At 44.3% G+C, this 21067-nt stretch overlaps 1 protein-coding gene across 2 annotated transcripts in view; it reads left to right on the top strand.

The window, feature by feature from the left end:
* The first annotated feature begins 346 nt into the window (after positions 1–346).
* The window catches only part of HHAT (hedgehog acyltransferase), a 502378-nt gene continuing 481657 nt past the window's right edge, over positions 347–21067 (top strand). The window contains exons 1-3 of one of the 2 annotated variants that reach the window (XM_073628426.1): positions 347–474; positions 10754–10869; positions 18776–18894. In XM_073628426.1, coding sequence (XP_073484527.1) covers positions 18792–18894 — 103 coding nt within the window. In that variant the 5' untranslated portion in view covers positions 347–474; positions 10754–10869; positions 18776–18791. The remainder of the gene's footprint in view (positions 475–10753; positions 10870–18775; positions 18895–21067) is intronic. The other variant, XM_073628427.1, reaches the window with a different exon arrangement.

Genomic DNA, 21067 nt, shown 5'->3' with positions numbered 1-21067 from the left:
CCTCGGAGGAATCCCCGACAGCACAGGAGTGAGTGGAGAGAGTACAGGACTGTAATGGAGGAAAGCATGACACTTCCTACAGCCAGACCTGTGTGACCCATAAATCATGTCTGCCTTCCAGCACGGGCTGTGCCCCTCCTGTGTCTCTCCCCGCGGCTGTGTTGTTGGAGATCAGGCTGAGCTCTGTGCCTGCTCTCTCTTCCTCCAATCCCTGTATAAGGAACACAGAGGGCAGCATGTATGTCTGCTCCCTCCTCCTATCTCTCTTCCACGTCACACACATGACGTCAGAAATCAGTACACTTCATACACCGCGCGAGCGGATTTGCGCAGGCGCAGAGAATCAGCCCAGCATCGGACGCATGCGCAGTACGCTCCCGCTGGAAGTCTGCGGAGGTTCGACTCTTAGTTTGTTGGCCAGGGGACGTAGCGCGCATGTGCTGGCCGGTGTGAGGTGTGCGGGCGTTGCTTCAGGTGAGAGGCGGGCGGGGGTCAGGTGAAGAGTAGCGGGGAAAGAAGTGATTCCGATTTCATGGAATGGATACATGGTGGAGATTTTCTGTTGTCTGCCACTTCTATTCCTACACGCCAGGTGGCGCTGTGGTCAGTGTGTCTGTATACTGAGCTGTGATTGGAGGGATAATGACCCATATTACATGCTTCATACAATGCTGATTGCCTGGCCGGTGTGCTCCTCACCTGGCTTCCTTCTTCCAGGATTGCACTGCTGATTGAAGCTGACATCCATTTTTCTCTCTTGCTCAGGTGTAGCAGTTCTTCTCCTGGACTGGATTGGCTTCCTCTGATGTCACCGCACACTGTGAGCTTCTCGTAGTGTGCATTAGAAGCTGCAGCAAGTCTGATAGCGCCCGCAGCATTAAATAGCCAGCAGACGTCCAGCGTCATCTAGCCCAGGATGAGAAAAGCCTGCGGTGCTCCTCGTGCCCCTGGAGTGGCAGTCTGGGGTGCCAGAAAAATTCATGGTGGGGTCACTTATGGCACCTTGTGCTGTGCAAAATAAAGTGAGCCTTGTGCTCTTTACCCCCCATTGGTGTGCGCTTTACCCCTCATTGGTGTGCTCTTTACTCCCCATTGGTGTGCTCTTTACTCCCCATTGGTGTGCTCTTTACCCCCCATTAGTGTGCTCTTTACTCCCCCATTAGTGTGCTCTTTACTCCCCCATTAGTGTGCTCTTTACTCCCCCATTAGTGTGCTCTTTACTCCCCCATTAGTGTGCTCTTAACTTCCAATTAGTAGGGTGTAGGACCCCGGACTTAACCTGAAAGTCTTGGGGGGTCCTTATGGTCAGGTTCTCCCCTCCTCATGGGGTCTCACTTTGGAAGAGCCCCACCAAGTACGTGGGTGGACCTCACTTTGGTGGGTCCCTTGAAAAAATTTGGGTTTTGGCTGGGTGGAGCCTGAGTACCCCCGTCCCCATCAGGAGTCTTGCGCCCCGAGGGATCGCGTCTGGGGTGCACTTATTTTTGCACCTGGTGTTAGTTTCAGGTGTGGGCACCGCAGAGCTTAAAAAGAAAAGGGGTACTCAGCTTGAAAATTAGGCCTCAATTGCGGCCCTCAACCCCAGGAGAGGGACACACAGTGCGTTTTCACACCTCAATGCCAAACCATTTTGGCGTTGCTACATATTTGTAGCATATCGCAAAGCATACTGAAGAAGTGCGAGTAAAATAACTCAGAGCATTGGTGTCAGTGGATGCAATAATATCCCCCATCATTGGTGTCAGTGAACTCCAAGAATAAACTCTATCAGGGCTCAAAATGTCAAGTCCTGAGCTACTAGCCAGGCCTTAAGGGTTACTCGCCACCAGTTGCCCCACCCACTCTACCCTTCCCCGCCCATAAACACGCCCTCATAAATTATCGTATGAAATTACACGTTTTATGCAGAATTAAGTTACAAAAATAAATATTAACAACAACTTTATCAGTGCCCACCAATGCAGCGTGACCAGTGCCCATCATTGCAGCCTCACCTGTGCCCATCATTGCAGCCTCACCTGTGCCCATCATTGCAGCCTCACCTGTGCCCATCATTGCAGCCTCACCTGTGCCCATCATTGCAGCCTCCCCTGTGCAGAGGAAGAGAGAGGGTGGCCGGATCATCACAGAGCTGGGATTTCCCGCTGTAGCAGCTTTCATTTGAATTGCTGTCTGCTCGCGGTCGCACACAGTCCTGCCTCCTGACCCGATGCCTGTGACAGACAACATTGGACCGGCGTTCTGTCTATCATTGGCGCCGGTCAGGAGGCGGACTGTGTGTGACCGCGAGCAGACAGCAATTCAAATGAAAGCTGTTACAGTGGGCAATCCCCACTCTGTGATGATCCAGCTGGCTCTCCTCTTCCTCCACTCACTCTTCCCTTGGGACGATCGCTGGGAGAACGGCTGCCATTGAACCGTGTTGCTCGCCGAGCTAGCCCACGCCCGCCCTCAGTTATTTTCCACTCGCAAAATGCGAGTAGGCGAGTGGAAAATTTGAGGGCTGACCTCCATCATTGGTGTCAGTTTACACAATAATATCCCCCAATATTGGTGTCAGTGGATGCCATTAGGGCTGCAACTAACAATTATTTTCATAATCGATTAGTTGGCCAAATTATTGTTTCGATTAACCACATGCCGACCGGGCCATAGCCGAAAGACGGCCACAGCGCGGTCGGCTTATCCTGGGAGGACGTCCATGGACGTCCTCCCAGAATACTGCTCTTGCGCGCCCCCTGGGGCGCGCACCCGAGAACTTCCGTGACCGCCGGGTCCAGAGGACCCGGCGCATCACGGATCACGGTGAACGGCCGCTAATCGCGGCCGTTTACCATGTGATCGCTCCGTCAAATGACGGAGCGATCACATGTAAACAAACCGGCGTCATGTCATGACGCCGGTTCCTCCCTCCCCTCTGTGTACCGATCGGTACAGAGGGGGAGGAGCGGGGGAGGGATCGGATGGTAGCAGCGTTGTGGGCTGCATCTGTAGTGCCCACAACGCTGCTCTGTGACAAATACAGTCACATCCATCCATCCATCCCTCCATGCTCAGCCATCCCTCCATACTATAATACCCCACAATACTCTGCACTACTCTGCAACACCCCACAATGCTCTGCAATACTCTGCACTACTCCCCAATACCCCGCACTACTCTGCAACACCCCACAATACCCCGCAACACCCCACAATACCCCGCAACACCCCACAATACCCGCAATACCCCACAATAACCAGCAATACCCCACAATACTCCGCAACACCCCACAATACCCCACAATACTCCGCAACACCCCACAATACCCCGCAATACTCCGCAACACCCCACAATACCCCGCAACACCCCACAATACCCCGCAATACCCCACAATAACCAGCAATACCCCACAATACTCCGCAACACCCCACAATACCCCACAATACTCCGCAACACCCCACAATACCCCGCAATACCCCACAATAACCAGCAATACCCCACAATACTCCGCAACACCCCACAATACCCCACAATACTCCGCAACACCCCACAATACCCCGCAATACTCCGCAACACCCCACAATACCCCGCAATACTCCGCAACACCCCACAATACCCCGCAATACTCCGCAACACCCCACAATACCCCGCAATACTCTGCAACACCCCACAATACCCCGCAATACTCCGCAACACCCCACAATACCCCGCAACACCCCACAATACCCCGCAACACCCCACAATACCCCGCAATACCCCACAATAACCAGCAATACCCCACAATACTCCGCAACACCCCACAATACCCCACAATACTCCGCAACACCCCACAATACCCCGCAATACTCCGCAACACCCCACAACACCCCGCAATACCCCGCAACACCCCACAATACCCCGCAACACCCCACAATACCCCGCAACACCCCACAATACCCCGCAATACCCCACAATACTCCGCAACACTCCACAATACCCCGCAATACCCCACAATACCCCGCAATACCCCACAATACTCTGCAACACCCCACAATACTCCGCAACACCCCACAATACCCCACACTACTCTGCAACACCCCACAATACTCTGCAATACCCCGCAACACCCCACAATACTCCGCAACACCCCACAATACTCTGCAACACCCCACAATACCCCGCAATACTCTGCACTACTCCGCAACACCCCGCAATACTCTGTACTACTCCGCAACACCCTCCAATACTCTGCAACACCCCGCAATACTCTGCAACACCCTGCAATACTCTGCAACACCCAGTCATACTCGGTGATACCCTGCCATGCGCAGCCATGCTCAGCCATGCTCAGCCATGCTCGGCCATATTCGGCTGTACTCGGCCTCTGTATGTGGCCAGGCTGTGGAAGTCTCACACATGTGGTATCGCCGTACTCAGGGGGAGTAGGTGAATCTATTTCGGGGTGTCATTTTTGGTATGTACATGTTATGTGTTCGAAATATTGTATAAATGGACAACTTTGTGTTAAAAAAAAAAAATGTGTTTTAACCACTTCCCGCCCACCGGCCGTCATACAACGTCCTTGACTTTGTGCGGGGATATCTGAATGATGGGTGCAGCTACAGGCATCATTCAGATATCAGCTTTTTCAGCCGGCGATTCCCTACACCATAGGAATGATCATAGCGGCTATTCCACTGCTTGATCGTTCTTATGGGAGGCGAGAGGGGACCTCCCCCCCTTCCCGCCGCCCTCCAGTGCTTCTACCGTCTCACCACTACGATCGAAGCCAGGATCGTTTTTTTTTTGTTTTTTATTTCAGGCTTCCCAGCCTAGAGGTGAGATTTGGGGTCTTATTGACCCCATATCTCACTGTAAAGAGGACCTGTCATGCCATATTCCTATTACAAGGGATGTTTACATTCCTTGTAATAGGAATAAAAGTAATCAAATTTTTTATTTTTTTTTTAAAAGTGTCAAACTAAAATAAATAAAGTAAAATGAACAATAAAAAAAAAAAAAAAAATTTTTAAAGTGCCCCTGTCCGTGTGCTCGCATGCAGAAGCGAATGCACACGTAAGTCCCGCCCACATATGAAAACGGTGTTCAAACCACACATGTGAGGTATCGGTGCGAACGTTAGAGTGAGAGAAATCATTTTGGCCCTAGACCTCCTCTGTAACTCAAAACGTAACCAGTAAAAAATGTTAAAGCGTCGCCTATGGGGATTTTTAAGTAGCGAAGTTTGGCGCTATTCCACGAGCGTGTGCAATTTTGAAGAATGACATGTTAGGTATCTATTTACTCGGCGTAACTTCATCTTTCACATTATGCAAAAACATTGGGCCAACTTTACTGTTTTTGTTTTTTTTTAAAGCACAAAACTGTTTTCCCCCAAAAAAAGCGTTCAAAAAATTGCTGCGCAAATACCGTGCAAGATAAAAAGTTGCAACAACCACCATTGTATTCTCTAGGGTCTTTGCTAAAAAAAACATATATAATGTTTTGGGGTTCTATGTAATTTTCTAGCAAATAAATGATGATTTTTACATTTAGGAGAGAAATGTCAGAATTGGCCTGGGTGCTCCAGAACGCCTGGAGGTGCTCCCTGCATGTTGGGCCTCTGTATGTGGCTACGCTGTGTAAAAGTCTCACACATGTAGTATTGCCATACTCGGGAGTAATAGCAGAATGTGTTTTGGGGTGTAATTTGTGGTATGCATATGCGGTGTGTGAGAAATAACCTGCTAATATGACATTTTTGTGGAAAAAAAAAAAAAGAAAAAAAAAATCTTGATTTTGCAAAGAATCGTGGGAAAAATTGCCAACTTCAAAAAACTCACCATGCATCTTTCTAAATACCTTGGAATGTCTTCTTTCCAAAAAGGGGTCATTTGGGGGGTATTTGTACTTTTCTGGCATGTTAGGGTCTCAAGAATATAGATAGTCCGTCAGTAATTTAGGTGTGATCAATTTTCAGATATTCGCACCATAGCTTTTGGACTCTATAACTTTCACAAAGACCAAATAATTTACACCGATTTGTACTTATTTTTACCAAAGATATGTAGCAGTATAAATTGTGGCCAAAATTTACGAAGAAAAATTACTAAATTTGCTAAATTTTATAACGGAAACAAAGAAAATTTCATTTTTTAACCGAATTTTCAGTCTTTTTTCTTTTATAGCGCAAAAAATAAAGAACCCAGCGGTGATTAAATACCACCAAAAGAAAGCTCTATTTGTGTGAAAAAAAGGACAAAAATTTCATATGGGTACAGTGTTGCATGACTGAGTAATTGTCATTCAAAATGTGAGAGCACCGAAAGCTGAAAATTGGTCTGGTTAGGAAGGGGGTTTAAGTGCCCAGTTGTCAAGTGGTTAATCGGTTAATAACCTTAAAAAGAAGTGTGATGTATAATTTAGTTAATATGTAAAGTTTTAAAAAAAGGCAATTTATTCTTAAATATCTCTATATGAAGTGGTAAATATAAATAACCAACTATATTGTTAGGGAGCAAAATATCTAATCTACTCTGAGAATAACAGACAGAAGAGATATACTGTATATACTATTAGAGGAGCGATATATACTATTAGAGGAGAGATATATACTATTAGAGGAGAGATATATACTGTATATACTATTAGAGGAGAGATATATATACTATTAGAGGAGAGATATATACTGTATATACTATTAGAGGAGAGATACTATTAAAGGGTGAATCTGGTAAATATCATCAGACTCAGAGATCAAATTTTTTTTATTAAAAAAAAAAAAAATGTCTTCCTTCAAAAAAAAAATGTAATTTTAAGAACGTTTGTTAGATTTTCTAATCGTTAGTGGAGTCAAATCGACTTTCATTTGCAACCACAGTGATGGGAAAATTTGGAATACTAGAAAACTTCTTGGTCAAAGGAATTTTCAAACAAGTGAAAATTTCAAACAACATTCTTTCATTCAGTGAATGTACAAAGATTTTTTGTCTGAATATTCTCGTCTGAAAATTGATCCGTGTGGCCAGCATAAGGCTCGGTACACACCTATGCAGTTTGCTTTTGATTTGTATTCTACAGTGCTTTTTGCTGTGCGCTTTGATTTTTGCGCACATGATTTTGCTGCAATTTGCGTTTTTGCATTTTATTTTGGCCAATTTGTTGTTGGGCAGATTAAAAAACACAAATTGCTGCAAAAACACATTACATGTGTTTTTTTTTTGCGTTAAAAAAAGTCCCTGAACCTTTCCAAATATGCAGCGGCTGAAAAAGAAACATAGATATGAACATGTCCCATAGGAAACCATGTAAATGAACTGTAGTACGTTTCTGCAAAAAGCACCAAAAAACACATAGCTGCGAACCAGGTCTAAGACGTTTAGTAACATAATGGGGGTAAAAAAACTAAAATTAGCCCTTTATAGTACAAAAAAAAAGCAGCTCATCACTACTGTAAGGTGTTCATGTTTTTACTGTAGAACTGTGAAAGCAATATTTACAGTAGCGATTATTTGCTCTTTTTGTACTATAAGCACAGTAAAATCCCGGCAAAATCGTGTGCGTGTTCAGCGCCATTATTGGCACCGTTTTTGGCTGATATGTTTCGGCCGCCTAAATGTCAGTGCATCTCTATAATGCAGTCATCACATATAAGAATTGGTAAGCTGCAATATAATAAATGTTTTGATTTCAAGTTTATTCACCACTTAAAATTTTGCATAAAAATGGGGATTTTATTGTGTTTGTGTGAAATAAAATTAATTTTTTGTGTGTTGTGTTTTGTTTTTTTTTTTTACTGAAAATATAGGTTTGATGAGCCCTTTTCACAAGATCAGGTCCACCTGTCCCTTTTTCAGGCGGACCTGATCGGACCACCCATTGCCCTCTATGACAAAACCTGCTGGAAACAGACGTATAGCGATATATTGGGATGGGATTGGATGAAAATGGTCAGGCTGTCAGTTTTCTTCCGATCTCCCCATAGAGAACGGGACTCTGCCAGGTCTGTCTCTGCACAGTAAGCGGAGACGGACCTGTCATCTACTTGCTCAGTGGGGATCAACGAAGCGATCCCTGCTGAGCAAGCGGAGTCCGTCAAAATGGATCCGCCCCGTGTGAAAGGGGCCTTACGCAGTTGTGCAAATATTGTTAGCTCTTTATTCTCCAGGCCCTCCGATTTCTGAAAATATATATTATTTTGGGAGATTTAAGTAGCCTTAAAGGAAAATAGTAAGTGCCGGTTCACACTAGACGCGGCACGACTTGCAGGTCGCCTCACCGAGGCGACCTGCACACGACTGCCGGGGCGACTTGCAAGACGACTTCTGTATAGAAGTCTATGCAAGTCGCCCCCAAAGTAGTACAGGAACCTTTCTTCTAAGTCGGAGCGACTTGCGTCGCTCCGATTAGAACGGTTCCATTGTACAGAACGGGAGGCGACTTGTCAGGCGGCTAGGTCGCCTGACAAGTCGCCCCCGTGTGAACCGAGTCTAAAGGGTACCTAATATAACATACATACTCATTTTGATTCTGCTGCTCTCCTCTGCCAGCTCTTAGCCTGAGATCTGAGTGATCACATGAGCTCTGATGGCTCAGTTCTCAGTCAGCTCTGAGCAGAGAGATGTGACGGTCAGTCTCCGGCTCTCTGCTTTGCCCGTCCAGCACTCAGTGGAGCAATGGGGAGGAGAGGGGTGGGAGCAGCTGGCTCAGGCTCTCAGCAGCGTGCTGAAACACTTAGGCAGCTGCTGATCAGGCATCCGGGTGGATACTGACAATGCGGTCGGGATCCTTCTAGAGCCTTGAACAGATTTGTGATGCCTTGTGACAGCTTTGTGATGCCTACTGTTGGCTGATTCTGGGTCACAGGAGTGAAAAAGTAAGTGTGCTTCTGTGAGCCACAAGTGAAGCAAAAAAGCTTTAGCCATCCTTCTCTTTTAGGCTCCTTTCACACGGACTTTCTGACAGTTTTTCAGGTGGACCTGATCGGACACTCCATTCACCTCTATGGAGCGGCGGATGTCGGCGGTGACACGTCTGCTGACACCTGCTGCTATTCAATCTGATCCTGTCCGTGAAATCCAGATGGATGGTAACCTTATTTTCCATCCGTCTGTATCGGAATGAACACGGACAAGGCGGTCCATTTTCATTCGATCGCCCCATAGAGGATTCTGACGGGTCCGTCTCTGCACAGTGAGCTGCGTCATCCGTCTGCTCAGCGGGGATCAGCAGATCGATCCCCCGCTGAGCAAAGTGGAGTCCGTCGGGTGGACTGACCGTGTGAAAGTGTGAAAAATGCACATTTTAATGTGTGTGCGAAAAACGAAAAAAGCTCCAGTAGTGAAAGGATTTAAACCCTGAATAATAAAACAACCACTAGAGGGCAACAAATGTATACAAGTAAATTGTTTTCTAAAATTCTCCAGCAAGCCGATTGCTGCTACCTTGTGTTGCTCAGCTAGGTACAGATCGGCCTTATGTCTTTTACTGTAATAAAGATCGATTTAAAAGAGGTTCAGGTTTGTTTGTTCTCTCTGAGGGATCTCCCTGTACTTTTTAGCATCTCCCTCCCACTGTAATGTTTTCTCATGAGTTGTGTGTTTATTTATTTTTTAAATTTTTTTTTTTTATGTTGGAGCACAAACAGCAGCAAAGTATTTTTCCATTGTGTAGCAAAAGAGAAAACAGTTCTTGCTGAGATTTGTACTGAAATGCTTGTTAAAGCTGAATTCCAGGAATGTAGCTCCTTTGTAAGAAAAATGAAGGCACACTATGAGTTAAGTCTAAGGAGGTGCATGACATCTCCTGGGCGTATCTCCATTATTTGCATGTGACAGTCTTATGCTATCATTGTATTTCTGGGAGCACCACACTGAAGCTTCGTGCCTAAGCATGTTCAACATTAGAGTTGGTGCCGCTGCTATGCCCACCTCTCCCCTTTACCTGCCCAATCACAGGAGTCTTTGGATTATGTGAACTCATTTACAAAGTACAACGTCGTCTCTGAATGGGGAAGGGAGGGCATATCTGTCCCCTGTGCCCACAGCCCTCGGTGTTGGTGTATGTTCTGGCAGAGCTATAAACCCGTCCAGATATAAATAATAGAGATATGTTCAGGAGATGTCATGGACCTCCTTGGACTTAAAGCGAAGTTCCACCCAAAAATAGAACTTCAGCAGGTCTGATTCTCCCCCCGCCCCCCCTCTGGTGCCACATTTGGCACCTTTCGGGGGGAGCGGATACTATCCACTCCCTCTTCTAGGCAATCTTGTGCGGTGATCTACGCAATATCTGTCCCTCCTCCTCTCCCCCCCCACCCCGCTGCCTTCTGGGAGACACACAGGTCCAGAAGACAGGGAGACCATTCAGAAAGCGCAACGCGACTGGCACATGTGCAGTAGGAAACCAGCTGTGAAGCCTCAAGGCTTCACTTCCTGTTTCCCTTAGTAAGGATGCCGACGCCTCCTCCCGGAGCCGATGGACGGGTCAACTTCAGGTGAGGACATCGCGGGCTCCCTGGACAAGTAAGTGCCCTTATATTAAAAGTCAGCAGCTACAGTATTTGTAGCTGCTGACTTTTAATTTTTTTTTCACCCAGACAGAACTCCGCTTTATCTCATCGTGTGTCTTTACTTTTTACAAATTGGCTGAATTCCTGGAATTCAGCTTTAACGTTTGTTTTTGATCCTGCACCACCCAGATCCAGCTAGCAATGGTTAATTTGGTCACATTGCTCTCAAATAGAGATCTCGAATTGCAGTATGACAGTATGTGATTTTACTTCATTTTTCAGAGCCTCCAAATACAGTTTTGGAGAGAGGGGAGGAGGAATCCTTCTGGAGGAGAGATAAAGACAGAGTGACAGTCACATTGGAATATTATGGAAGGCTCTATTTGAGATATATGAGGGTAAGGGTACATACACTATATTGTCAAAAGTATTAGGACACCTGCCTTTACATGCACATGAACTTTAATTGCATCCTAATCTTAGTTTGTAGGGTTCAATATTGAGCTGGCTCATCCTTTGCATCTATAACAGCTTCATCTCTTTTTTTTTTTTTGTAATTCTTTTTCTTTGTACATTGTTTATGCACTGCTTACTTTCAGAATATTAAATTGTAAAAAAATAAGTGGCTTCTGTGTAGCATGCTAGGACTCCTATCCTTGGAGAGATTGTTGCATTGTAGTATGTGCTCGGTCTAAGTTCTTTGCTAAACTGTATGCAATTGTACTGTGTAATGGCAGATTGTATGCAGATTGTTAGCGATCAGATCTATATATGGTAAACGTTCCGCGCTATCCCCAACTGTGATAAACCAATGTGAAATTTAAATTAGTGAAAATCTATTTTAAAAGTGCATAAAAAAAACACAAAATCGCAAATATATGAAACATAAATAATCCTGAGTGCTGCTACTAAAAAACCTTGAACATGAGGTTTTGTACAGTATAAAGAAAAAGTTCAGTGCACTACTCAAATAATAATGTGAATATAAAGAAATGAAAAAATTATAGTTCATATGGAAAATGATGGTATCATAAACCGGAGGTGTGATTCCTCTTTTAAGTCTTCAGTAAATCTTCTAAGGATCTTCTAAGACAGTGCAGAAATAGGAAAAGGGGGCTGCTTACCAGATTTGATGGATCCCCACCACAGAGATCATGCGAGCCTGAACAAACTCCACTCGGGGTCAGGAACAGCTGGTCTTTGAGTAGAGACAGACTTCCCTCCACGCCTGGTAGTTAAAATTTCAGAGGCGGCAATCAGGAATACTCTCCTCCATTAGCTACTCCAGCAACACCACTCGTAGCAGGAAATAGTATATTTTAAAATAAAAAGAGGCGCTTCATTGTGCAGTAGTTTAAAATGCTTTAATCTATGAATGGACAACTGACATCAAAGCATTGGCAGGGTAAAACACCGTAGCAATTAAAAAACACAGCCGACGCCGAAGCCGATCAGCGGAGAGTGTGGTGACGTCAGGTCACCTGGCTCCACCCAACGTACGTTTCTCCTAAACAGGCATCGACTAGGAGAGGAGGCTATGGCCAGACTTCACCCACCACATCTTTAAATACTTCAGTGCATCGTTGACACAGGAAATGGATTTGGGATCACATCCTGCACAGCCCACTATGTGCATGGACATGAAGCAATAGGACTCTGAATATATCGCTTTGGTTGTAACATATTATGGTTTATGAAATTATATACACTATTTGTGATGTGCTTTAGCTAGTAAATACTAATTTTTTGGCTGACAAGGAGGATGGTTGGTTTCATGTCCATGCACATAGTGGGCTGTGCAGGATGTGATCCCAAATCCATTTCCTGTGTCAACGATGCACTGAAGTATTTAAAGGTGTGGTGGGTAACGTCTGTCCATAGCCTCCTCTCCCAGTCGATGCCTGTTTAGGAGAAACGTACGTTGGGTGGAGCCAGGGGACCTGACGTCACCACACTCTCCGCTGATCGGCTTCGGCGTCGGCTGTGTTTTTTAATTGCTACGGTGTTTTACCCTGCCAATGCTTTGATGTCAGTTGTCCATTCATGGATTAAAGCATTTTAAACTACTGCACAATGAAGCGCCTCTTTTTCTTTTAAAATATACTATTTCCCGCTACGAGTGGTCTTGCTGGAGTAGCTAATGGAGGAGAGTGTTCCTGATTGCCGCCTCTGAAATTTCAACTACCAGGCGTGGAGGGAAGTCTGTCTCTACTCAAAGACCAGCTGTTCCTGACCCTGAGTGGAGTTTGTTCAGGCTCGCATGATCTCTGTGGTGGGGATCCATCAAATGTGGTAAGAAGCCCCCTTTTCCTATTTCTGCACTTAGAAGATCCTTAGAAGATTTACTGAAGACTTAAAGGGGAATCACACCTCTGGTTTATGATACCATCATTTTCCATATGAACTATAATTTTTTCATTTCTTTATATTCACATTATTATTTGAGTAGCGCACTGAACTTTTTTCTTTATAGCGATCAGATCTGCCAGACGGAGATCTGTGGGTGTATGGTTGCCTAGCAGACCAGACTGTGGACAAACTGCTAGGTGGTGGTAGCTACTGTTTGTTGTGTGTCTTGTGTGGGGGTGTGTGTGGACAGTGGGAAGAGTGATCAAGGGTTCTAGCTTGTAGAATAGCTGGAGGGATCCTGGAAATGTGTGTCAATTTCTAGACTGCTCCCCAAACCTTGGAGTGCACCAGATTGCCTGTAAGATTTGTATCTGCCTGTGTGTGTGGTCAGCCAGCTAGATTGGAGCCGTGTCTCTTAATGGTAGTGTGCATGTGAAAAGTGTATCACAGTTGGTCTTAATTGCTCAAAATAAGCCCCCCCTCGCTCCGTCCTACCCCAGTCAAGGGCCTCACCTCGGTTAGCTAGTTGCTGTTTTTTTGCAGCATACTGCATCTCAACGCAGTGTTATAGAGGACACAGGGCACATAGGACACAATTGTTTTCTATGTGCCCTTGCATTGAGCCTCCCTCGATCTTTGCCAGGGGTGTCCAAACTTATTTCAAAGAGGGCCAGATTTAATGAAGTGAACATATGTGAGGGACGACCATTTTGCCTGACATTCTTTGAACCATTAAAATTCGGAAAGTGTGTTTATCCGAGCACTAATGCACTGCCCAACAAGAATTCTCTTGCCTTTGTGGTGGCTATGTGTGGTCAAGAGATGAGCTTGGGCGTGTTTTTTGGATATACCATATTTATCGGCTTATAACACGCACCTTCACTTTAATGCCCCCTACACACGGTCGGTTTTTCAGATGGAAAATATGTGATAGGACCTTGTTGTGGGAAATTCCGACCGTGTGTAGGCTCCATCACACATTTTCCATCGGATTTTCCGACACACAAAGTTTGAGAGCAGGCTATAAAATTTTCCGACAACAAAATCCGTTGTCGGAATTTCCGATCGTGTGTACACAAATCGGACGCACAAAGTGCCACGCATGCTCAGAATAAATAAAGAGATGAAAGCTATTGGCTACTGCCCCGTTTATAGTCCCGACGTACGTGTTTTACGTAACCGCATTCAGAATGATCGGATTTTCCGACAACTTTGTGTGACCGTGTGTATGCAAGACAAGTTTGAGCCAACATCCGTCGGAAAAAATCCTAGGATTTTGTTGTCGGAATGTCCGATCAATGTCCGACCGTGTGCACGGGGCATAAGAGGGAAGTTACAGGAAAAAATCTTAAAATCTTAAATAAAGAACTGTGAAGCAAAATAAGGATCAGTGACCATCAATACAGCCTAATCAGTGCCCATCTGCAGCCCCAAAAGTGCCATGAATGCAGACTCACCATTGCCATCAGTGCAGCCTGTTTCGTGCCTATCTGCAGCCTCGGAGGGGACAGGGAGGGGACAGGACGAGCACCAACAGAAATACAGGAGAAACTCCTGTTTTCTTGGCGGCCTCTTTAATAGAAAGTCCCGCCTCCTATGATGGACAGATCAATCGCCCAATGGCAGCGCCGGAGACGGGATTTCCTTTTACAGAGCCCGCGGTGTAAACAGGAAATACTCCTGTGTGTGCGTCACTCGTCCTGCCCCCTCCCTGTCCCCTCTAAGGCAGCCAGCATGTATATCTTTTGTGGCCCCCGACGCTCTGGGATTCGTAGGGGGCCGCAAAAGATATACATGTCAAAATTACCAGGCGGCCCGTCCAAAACCAGAATGCGGGCCGGACTTCGGACATGCCTGATCTATGCAGATTGACACAGTTCAATGGACATGCTTTGAATGATCCCTTAAAGTGGTTGTAAACCTATATAAAAAAAAAAAAAACAAACAAAAGCCTGCAAGACAAAGGCATAATGAGCTAGTATGCATTATGATGATTATGAAATACTTACCTTAGATCGAAGCTGTTGCAGCGGTCCCCGTACACCGATGTGACCGGCGACATGTCTCCCTGGGTTATTTCCGGGGGTTCGCGGGCTCGGGCGCTGTGATTGGCTGGAGCCGCGATGATGTCACTTCCGCACATGCGAGCGGGAGCCGCCGGTCACGGCACAAGCCCTTTAGAAACGGCACGATCGAGCCGTTTCTTCAGTGCGCATGCGCCAATGACGTTGGCGCAAGCGTATATGGTAAATATCTCCTAAACCGTGCAAGTTTAGCAGATATTTACAGTACAGTACCTACTTATTCTAGGCTTACCTGTAGGTACAAAAGGTGTAACAGGGTTTACAACCACTTTAATGATTACAGAACATCAAAACTTTGTGACTTGATTTTTATATCTAGAGTTCTCTTTAATAAGCTGCCTGCGTCAGATCATGTACTCCATCGTAGAAATTGGAGGCACTTTGTGCGGTGGTTGTGTTCCCGGTGTGGACTCGGTGCTCTGACATTACACCCTTCCCTGTAGAACTCGCTCTGCAATGCACTCACTATCCACATTCGCAGTCTCCCATTATCTGTGTTTCTGTGACGCTTTCCTCCCAGAATGACACAGTAGGAGCTTCAGGAGAGATTATGTGGCTTAGCGGTCCTGGATGACATCCCTGGCCAGTTTATTCTGTAGTCAATAGTGCTGTTTATTTCCAGTATCACCTGCTGCATTGTGTTACCTACCCATCATCCTTCCCGCTGCTCCGTCCCACTCACGTCCCCCCACTGTTCCATTCTCTCCCCCTCCTACACACTGCATACTGGCATTGTAGAGAGCTTTGAGTCTGTTCCTTATTCCAGCCTCTTTACTTTCCCTTCTTTCAGCCCGGGTTTAATATTATTCAGTTGCTGTTGCATCTCATGATATGCCTGTAGTGCTATATACAGTGTCTTGAAAAAGTATTCACACCCCTTGAAATTTTACACATTTTGTCATGTTATAACCCAAAAACGTAAATTTTATTGGGATTTTATGTGATAGACCAACAAAAAGTGGTACATAATTGTGAAGTGGAAGGAAAATTATAAATGGTTCTCAATTTTTTTTTTTACAAATAAATATGTGAAAAGTGTGGGGGTACATTTGTATTCAGCCCCCCTGAGTCAATACTTTATAGAACCAACTTTCACTGCAATTACAGCTGGAAGTCTTTTTGGGGATTTCTCTACCAGCTTTGCACATCTACAGAGTGACATGTTTGTCCATTCTTCTTTGAAAAATAGCTCAAGCTCTGTCAGATTGGATGGAGAGCGTCTGTGAACAGCAATTTACCAGTCTTGCCACAGATTCTCAATTGGATTTAGGTCTGGACTTTGACTGGGCCATTCTAACACATGAATATGTTTAGATCTAAACCATTCCATTGTAGCTCTGGCTGTATGTTTAGGGTCGTTGTCCTGCTGGAAGGTGAACCTCCGCCCCAGTCTCAAGTCTTTTTCAGACTTTAATGCCGTGTACACACGAGCAGAATTTCTGACAGAAAAAGTCCAAAGGGAGCTTTTCATCGTATATTCCGATTGTGTGTATGCCCCATCTGACTTTTTACGTCAAAAATTCTGACAGACCTAGAAAGAGAACATGTTCTAAATTTTTCCAACGGAACCAATTCCTATCAGGAAACCCGCTCGTCTGTATGCTGTTCCGACGGACCAAAACGACGCATGCTCTGAAGCAAGTACGAAACGGAAGCTATTGGCTACTGGCTATTGAACTTCCTTTTTCTAGTTCCGTTGTACGTGTTGTACGTCACCGCGTTCTTGACGGTCGGACTTTGGCGTGACCATGTGTATGCAAGACCGCTTGAGCAGAATTCCGTCGAATTCCGTCAGAGAAACCTTCAGAGTTTATTCCGACTGAAAAAACGCTAGTGTGTACACGGCATAACAGGTTTTCTTCTAAGATTGTCCTGTATTTGGCTCCATTCATCTTCCCATCAACTCTGACCAGCTTCCCTGTCCCTAGTGAAGAAAAGAATCCCCACAACATGATAATGCCACCACCATGTTTCACGGTGGGAATGGTGTGTTCAGGGTGTTAGTTTTCTACCACACATATTGTTTTGCTTTTAGGCCAAAAACTTCAATTTTGGTCTCATCTGATCAGAGCACATTTGCTGTGTCCCTCACATGACTTCTCGCAAACAGAGGAGAAGGAAAACTCCTCTTATAAGCTTTAACCAGACACTGATAGAAGTCACAAGACTGCTATGTACTGCTGATTAGAAAAGGTATTTAGCAGTTTATATTTACTAAAAAAAATTGCATTTCCATGTTCTTTGTACTGTGGGAGACCAGATATAATGAATGCAAGGCACTGGGTTTAGTAACACTTTAAGTCTTGCATTGTTCTTTGTTGCTTAGCCCTGTGAGAGCGTTCCATTCTTTATATTCTATTAAGGCCCATTAACCAGGGTTTGACAAATTTGCTTTGAATCTAGGAGCCAGCTAACAAAGTTAGGAGCCAGTTTGTGCGCGTGCATGGCGTTATGTAATATGTATCACAATCAACGTTTTCATGTGTAGGCGCCCCAATGCGTACATTTACATTTGTGTATATGTGTGTGTGTGTGTGTGTGTGGGGGGGGGGGGCTCAATAAAAATTGGGGGGATTTTATGTGCTTGGGTGTAACTCTACAATTTAAAAAAAAAAAATTTTTTTTTTTACTTTTTCAATCACGTTGGGGACAAAAAGTCCCCTATGTGATGATTTTTTGGTGACAGGTTCTCTTTAATGAGACATGCAGGTTCTAAAACAATGTTTCTCAAGTATCCCCAACAGGTCAGGTTTTCAGGATTTCTCTCAGATGAAACCGCTGTGGTAATTACTAAGGCAGTCAAACTGATCAAATCAACTGTGCAAAATAATGGAAAGCCTGAAAACATGACCTGTTGGGGGTACTTGAGGACTGGAGTTGAGAAACATTGGTCTTAAAGACCCCCAATGTCTCCCCTTTGCTTGACTGAATGTAATGCAATGTCCTGGGTGTTGGGCAATAGAAATTGTGCATCACTGATGCAACAGTGAATGGGCCAGGACGCAATTTCTAGTCGCCATGGCGATCCGGTCCCTGGTATTTGTCGAGCCCTGCCATTAACACTGTAAATTTTGATAATGAGTGTTTAACCGCATAAACTGCGGTGCATTCATTTTCAAATGGCGCCCCAATGCAATAGGCTAGCTGTGAGAAGAAACAAGGCGCCTCTTCTCCTTCTATTGTATTCCGACTATGCAGCTAGCAAGGAGATGGCTGTTTTGAAAGACGGTGATTTTCTCTATCTCCATGCAATGGCCTTCTTGCTTGGAACATTTTAGCTGACAAGTCCCCTCCCCCTCCCCCTGCATTCCTCATGAGATGCTTGTCTCTGGGAATTGCTTAGAGATGAAAAAAAGTGCTGTGTGTCAAAGCAGCCGTCTCCTTGCTAGCTGCGTTGTCGGATGGCGGTGGAGGGATGAGGGGTGCCCTGTCCAACTTTACTGCTAGCTTTAGACGGCACATAGGAAGATGGGACAAGTTCTACACATACCTTATCCCCTGGGAAACAGAACACGTGATAAACAAATGAAAGTGTGACTTCTTTAATTTGCTAAAGCACTATGTGTCATAAACAATTGCCACTTTTTTTAATTAAAAAAAAAAATTGGTTTACCTTTTTTTATTCCTTGTTGCATCTCGGTGCTGCAGATTTTATGCAGCCTCTTTGCAGCCACTTCCTGTCTACATGCACTCCATCAATGGCTGCCTGGTAATTCTCAGGGAGGGTTTCCTGATGGTGACAACAGTAAGCCATGCCTGCACAATATGCATTGAAAAAGCTAATTGTAGTCTTCATGAGGAATTCTTTGTGATCGGGTGACAATGGAGGAGCGCTATGGGGAGATCTAATGTATAAATATATTTTTTCCAGGTCCATCCCTAACACTATGAAACAAGAGCGGCTGTCTGCATGGGAGTACAACATATACGTCCTCCTCTCCCTGGGGATTCATTTCTATTTATTCTATGAGGTCTACTTGTCTTCCAGAGGTAACACATTCTTTTTTCATAGTCATTTCTGTAATAAATGACCACTACTTTGAATCTCAAGATACTAAGTTATTCGAATTTTGGCCTAACTGTGAAAACTTTTCTACTATTCTGGATGCCATCTTAAAAAGATAAAAAAAAAAAAAAAAAAAAGTTGAAAGGAGGCTTCCAGTAAACCTGTCATACGCCTGAGAAATGTAAACCTAACAACATGCAATGATAATGGATATTAAAAATACTTTAACCACTTGACCTCCGAAAGATTTACCCCCCTTCATGACCAGGCCATTTTTTGTGATACAACACTGCGTTACTTTAACTGACAATTACACGGTCTTGCGACGCTGTACCCAAATAAAATTGATGTCATTTTTTTTCCACAAATAGAGCTTTCTTTCATGGTATTTGATCACCTCTGCATTTTTTATTTTTCGCGCTATAAACAAAAAAATACCGACAATTTAAAAAAAAAAAAAAAAAAAAAACATTTTTTATTTCCTGCTATGTAAACATTTCCAATAAAAACAAAATGTAAAAAATTAAATTTCTTCATAATTTTAGACCAATATGTATTGTGCTACATATTTCTGGTAAAAAAAAAAATCCCACTTAGCGTATATTGATTGGTTTATGTGATCGTTATAGCATCTACAAACTATGGGATGTATTTATGGGAAAAACTTTTTTTTTTATACTATTAAGCACTTAAACCCCGGACCATTTGGCTGGCCAAAGACCAGAGCAATTTTTGCGTTTCGGCACTGCGTCGCTTTAACTGACAATTGCGCGGTCGTGCATCGTGGCTCCCAAACGTCCTTTTTTTCCCCACAAATAGAGCTTTCTTTTGGTGGTAATTGGTCACCTCTGCGGTTTTTATTTTTTGCGCTATAAACAAAAAAATAGCGGCAATTTTGAAAAAAACACATTATTTTATACTTTTTGCTATAATAAATATCCCCAAAAAATATATAAAAATACATTTTTTTTCCTCAGTTTACGCCGATACGTATTCTTCTACATATTTTTGGTAAAAAAAAAAAAAAATCGCAATAAGCGTGTGGTTTGCGCAAAAGTTATAGCGTCTACAAAATAGACGCTATATTTTATGGCAATGCCATAATCAATAATTTTATCAATAAAAATGCCAATTTATGGCATTTTTATTGATAATTTTTTTTTTTAGTAGTAATGGCAGCGATCAGCGATTTTTATCGTGACTGCGACATTATGACGGACACGTCATACAATTTTGGCACGATTTTGGGACCATTCACATTTGAACAGCGTTCAGTGTGATTAAAAATTACTGTGTAAATGTGACTGGCAGTGAAGGGGTTAACCACCTAGGTGGTGCTGTAGAGGTTAAGTGTGTCCTAGAGAGTGATTCTAACTGTGGGGGGGAGGGACATGACACTGATTACTGCTCCTGATTACAGGGAGCTAAGATCAATGAAAGTGTCACTAGGCAGAACAGGGAAATGCTTGTTCACATTAGCATCTCCCCGTTCTTCCTCACCGTATTGCCATGGACACCGTGAGGCGTTCGGGAAGCGGTTAATAGCGGCAATCAACTTATAGTGGGACTGCAGTATTTGCGCCTAACTATCGGACACTAACTGACTCTTTGCAGGAACCAGTGACACTAATACAGTGATCAGTGCTAAAATATGAACTGTCACTGTACTAATGACACTGGGTGGGAAGGGGCTAAACCTCTAGAGCAATCAAAGGGTTAACTGTGTGCCTAACCAGTGTTTTTGTGTAGTGTATGTGCTGCTTTTACTAAGGAGAGAGGGGGAACACAATATCCACCACCCCCCCCCCCCATCAGCACGGATCTCGGTTCTTGATCTCTACCTGACAATCATCAGGTGGCGGTGGACATCGAGTGCCCGGCACCCGCAGATAAGCTTCTTCTGTAAATAATCACAGCAGAAGTGGCCTGCTGGCAGCGTGCATGCCCCCTGCAGCGGGAAGTGCAGGATCACGTGTGTGTGTGTTTTATATATAATATATATAAAACATGCATGTGTATATGTATGTATGTGTGTGTGTGTGTGTGTGTGTGTATATATGTATATATGTATATGTGTATATATATATATATATATATATATATATATATATATATATATACTGCTGTAGGACGTCAGCAAGTGGTTAAAGGCTTGTT

Source organism: Aquarana catesbeiana, linkage group LG04 (genome assembly GCF_042186555.1).
Source record: "Aquarana catesbeiana isolate 2022-GZ linkage group LG04, ASM4218655v1, whole genome shotgun sequence".
Taxonomy (NCBI): domain Eukaryota; kingdom Metazoa; phylum Chordata; class Amphibia; order Anura; family Ranidae; genus Aquarana; species Aquarana catesbeiana.
This window is presented reverse-complemented; position numbering and strand designations above follow the sequence as displayed.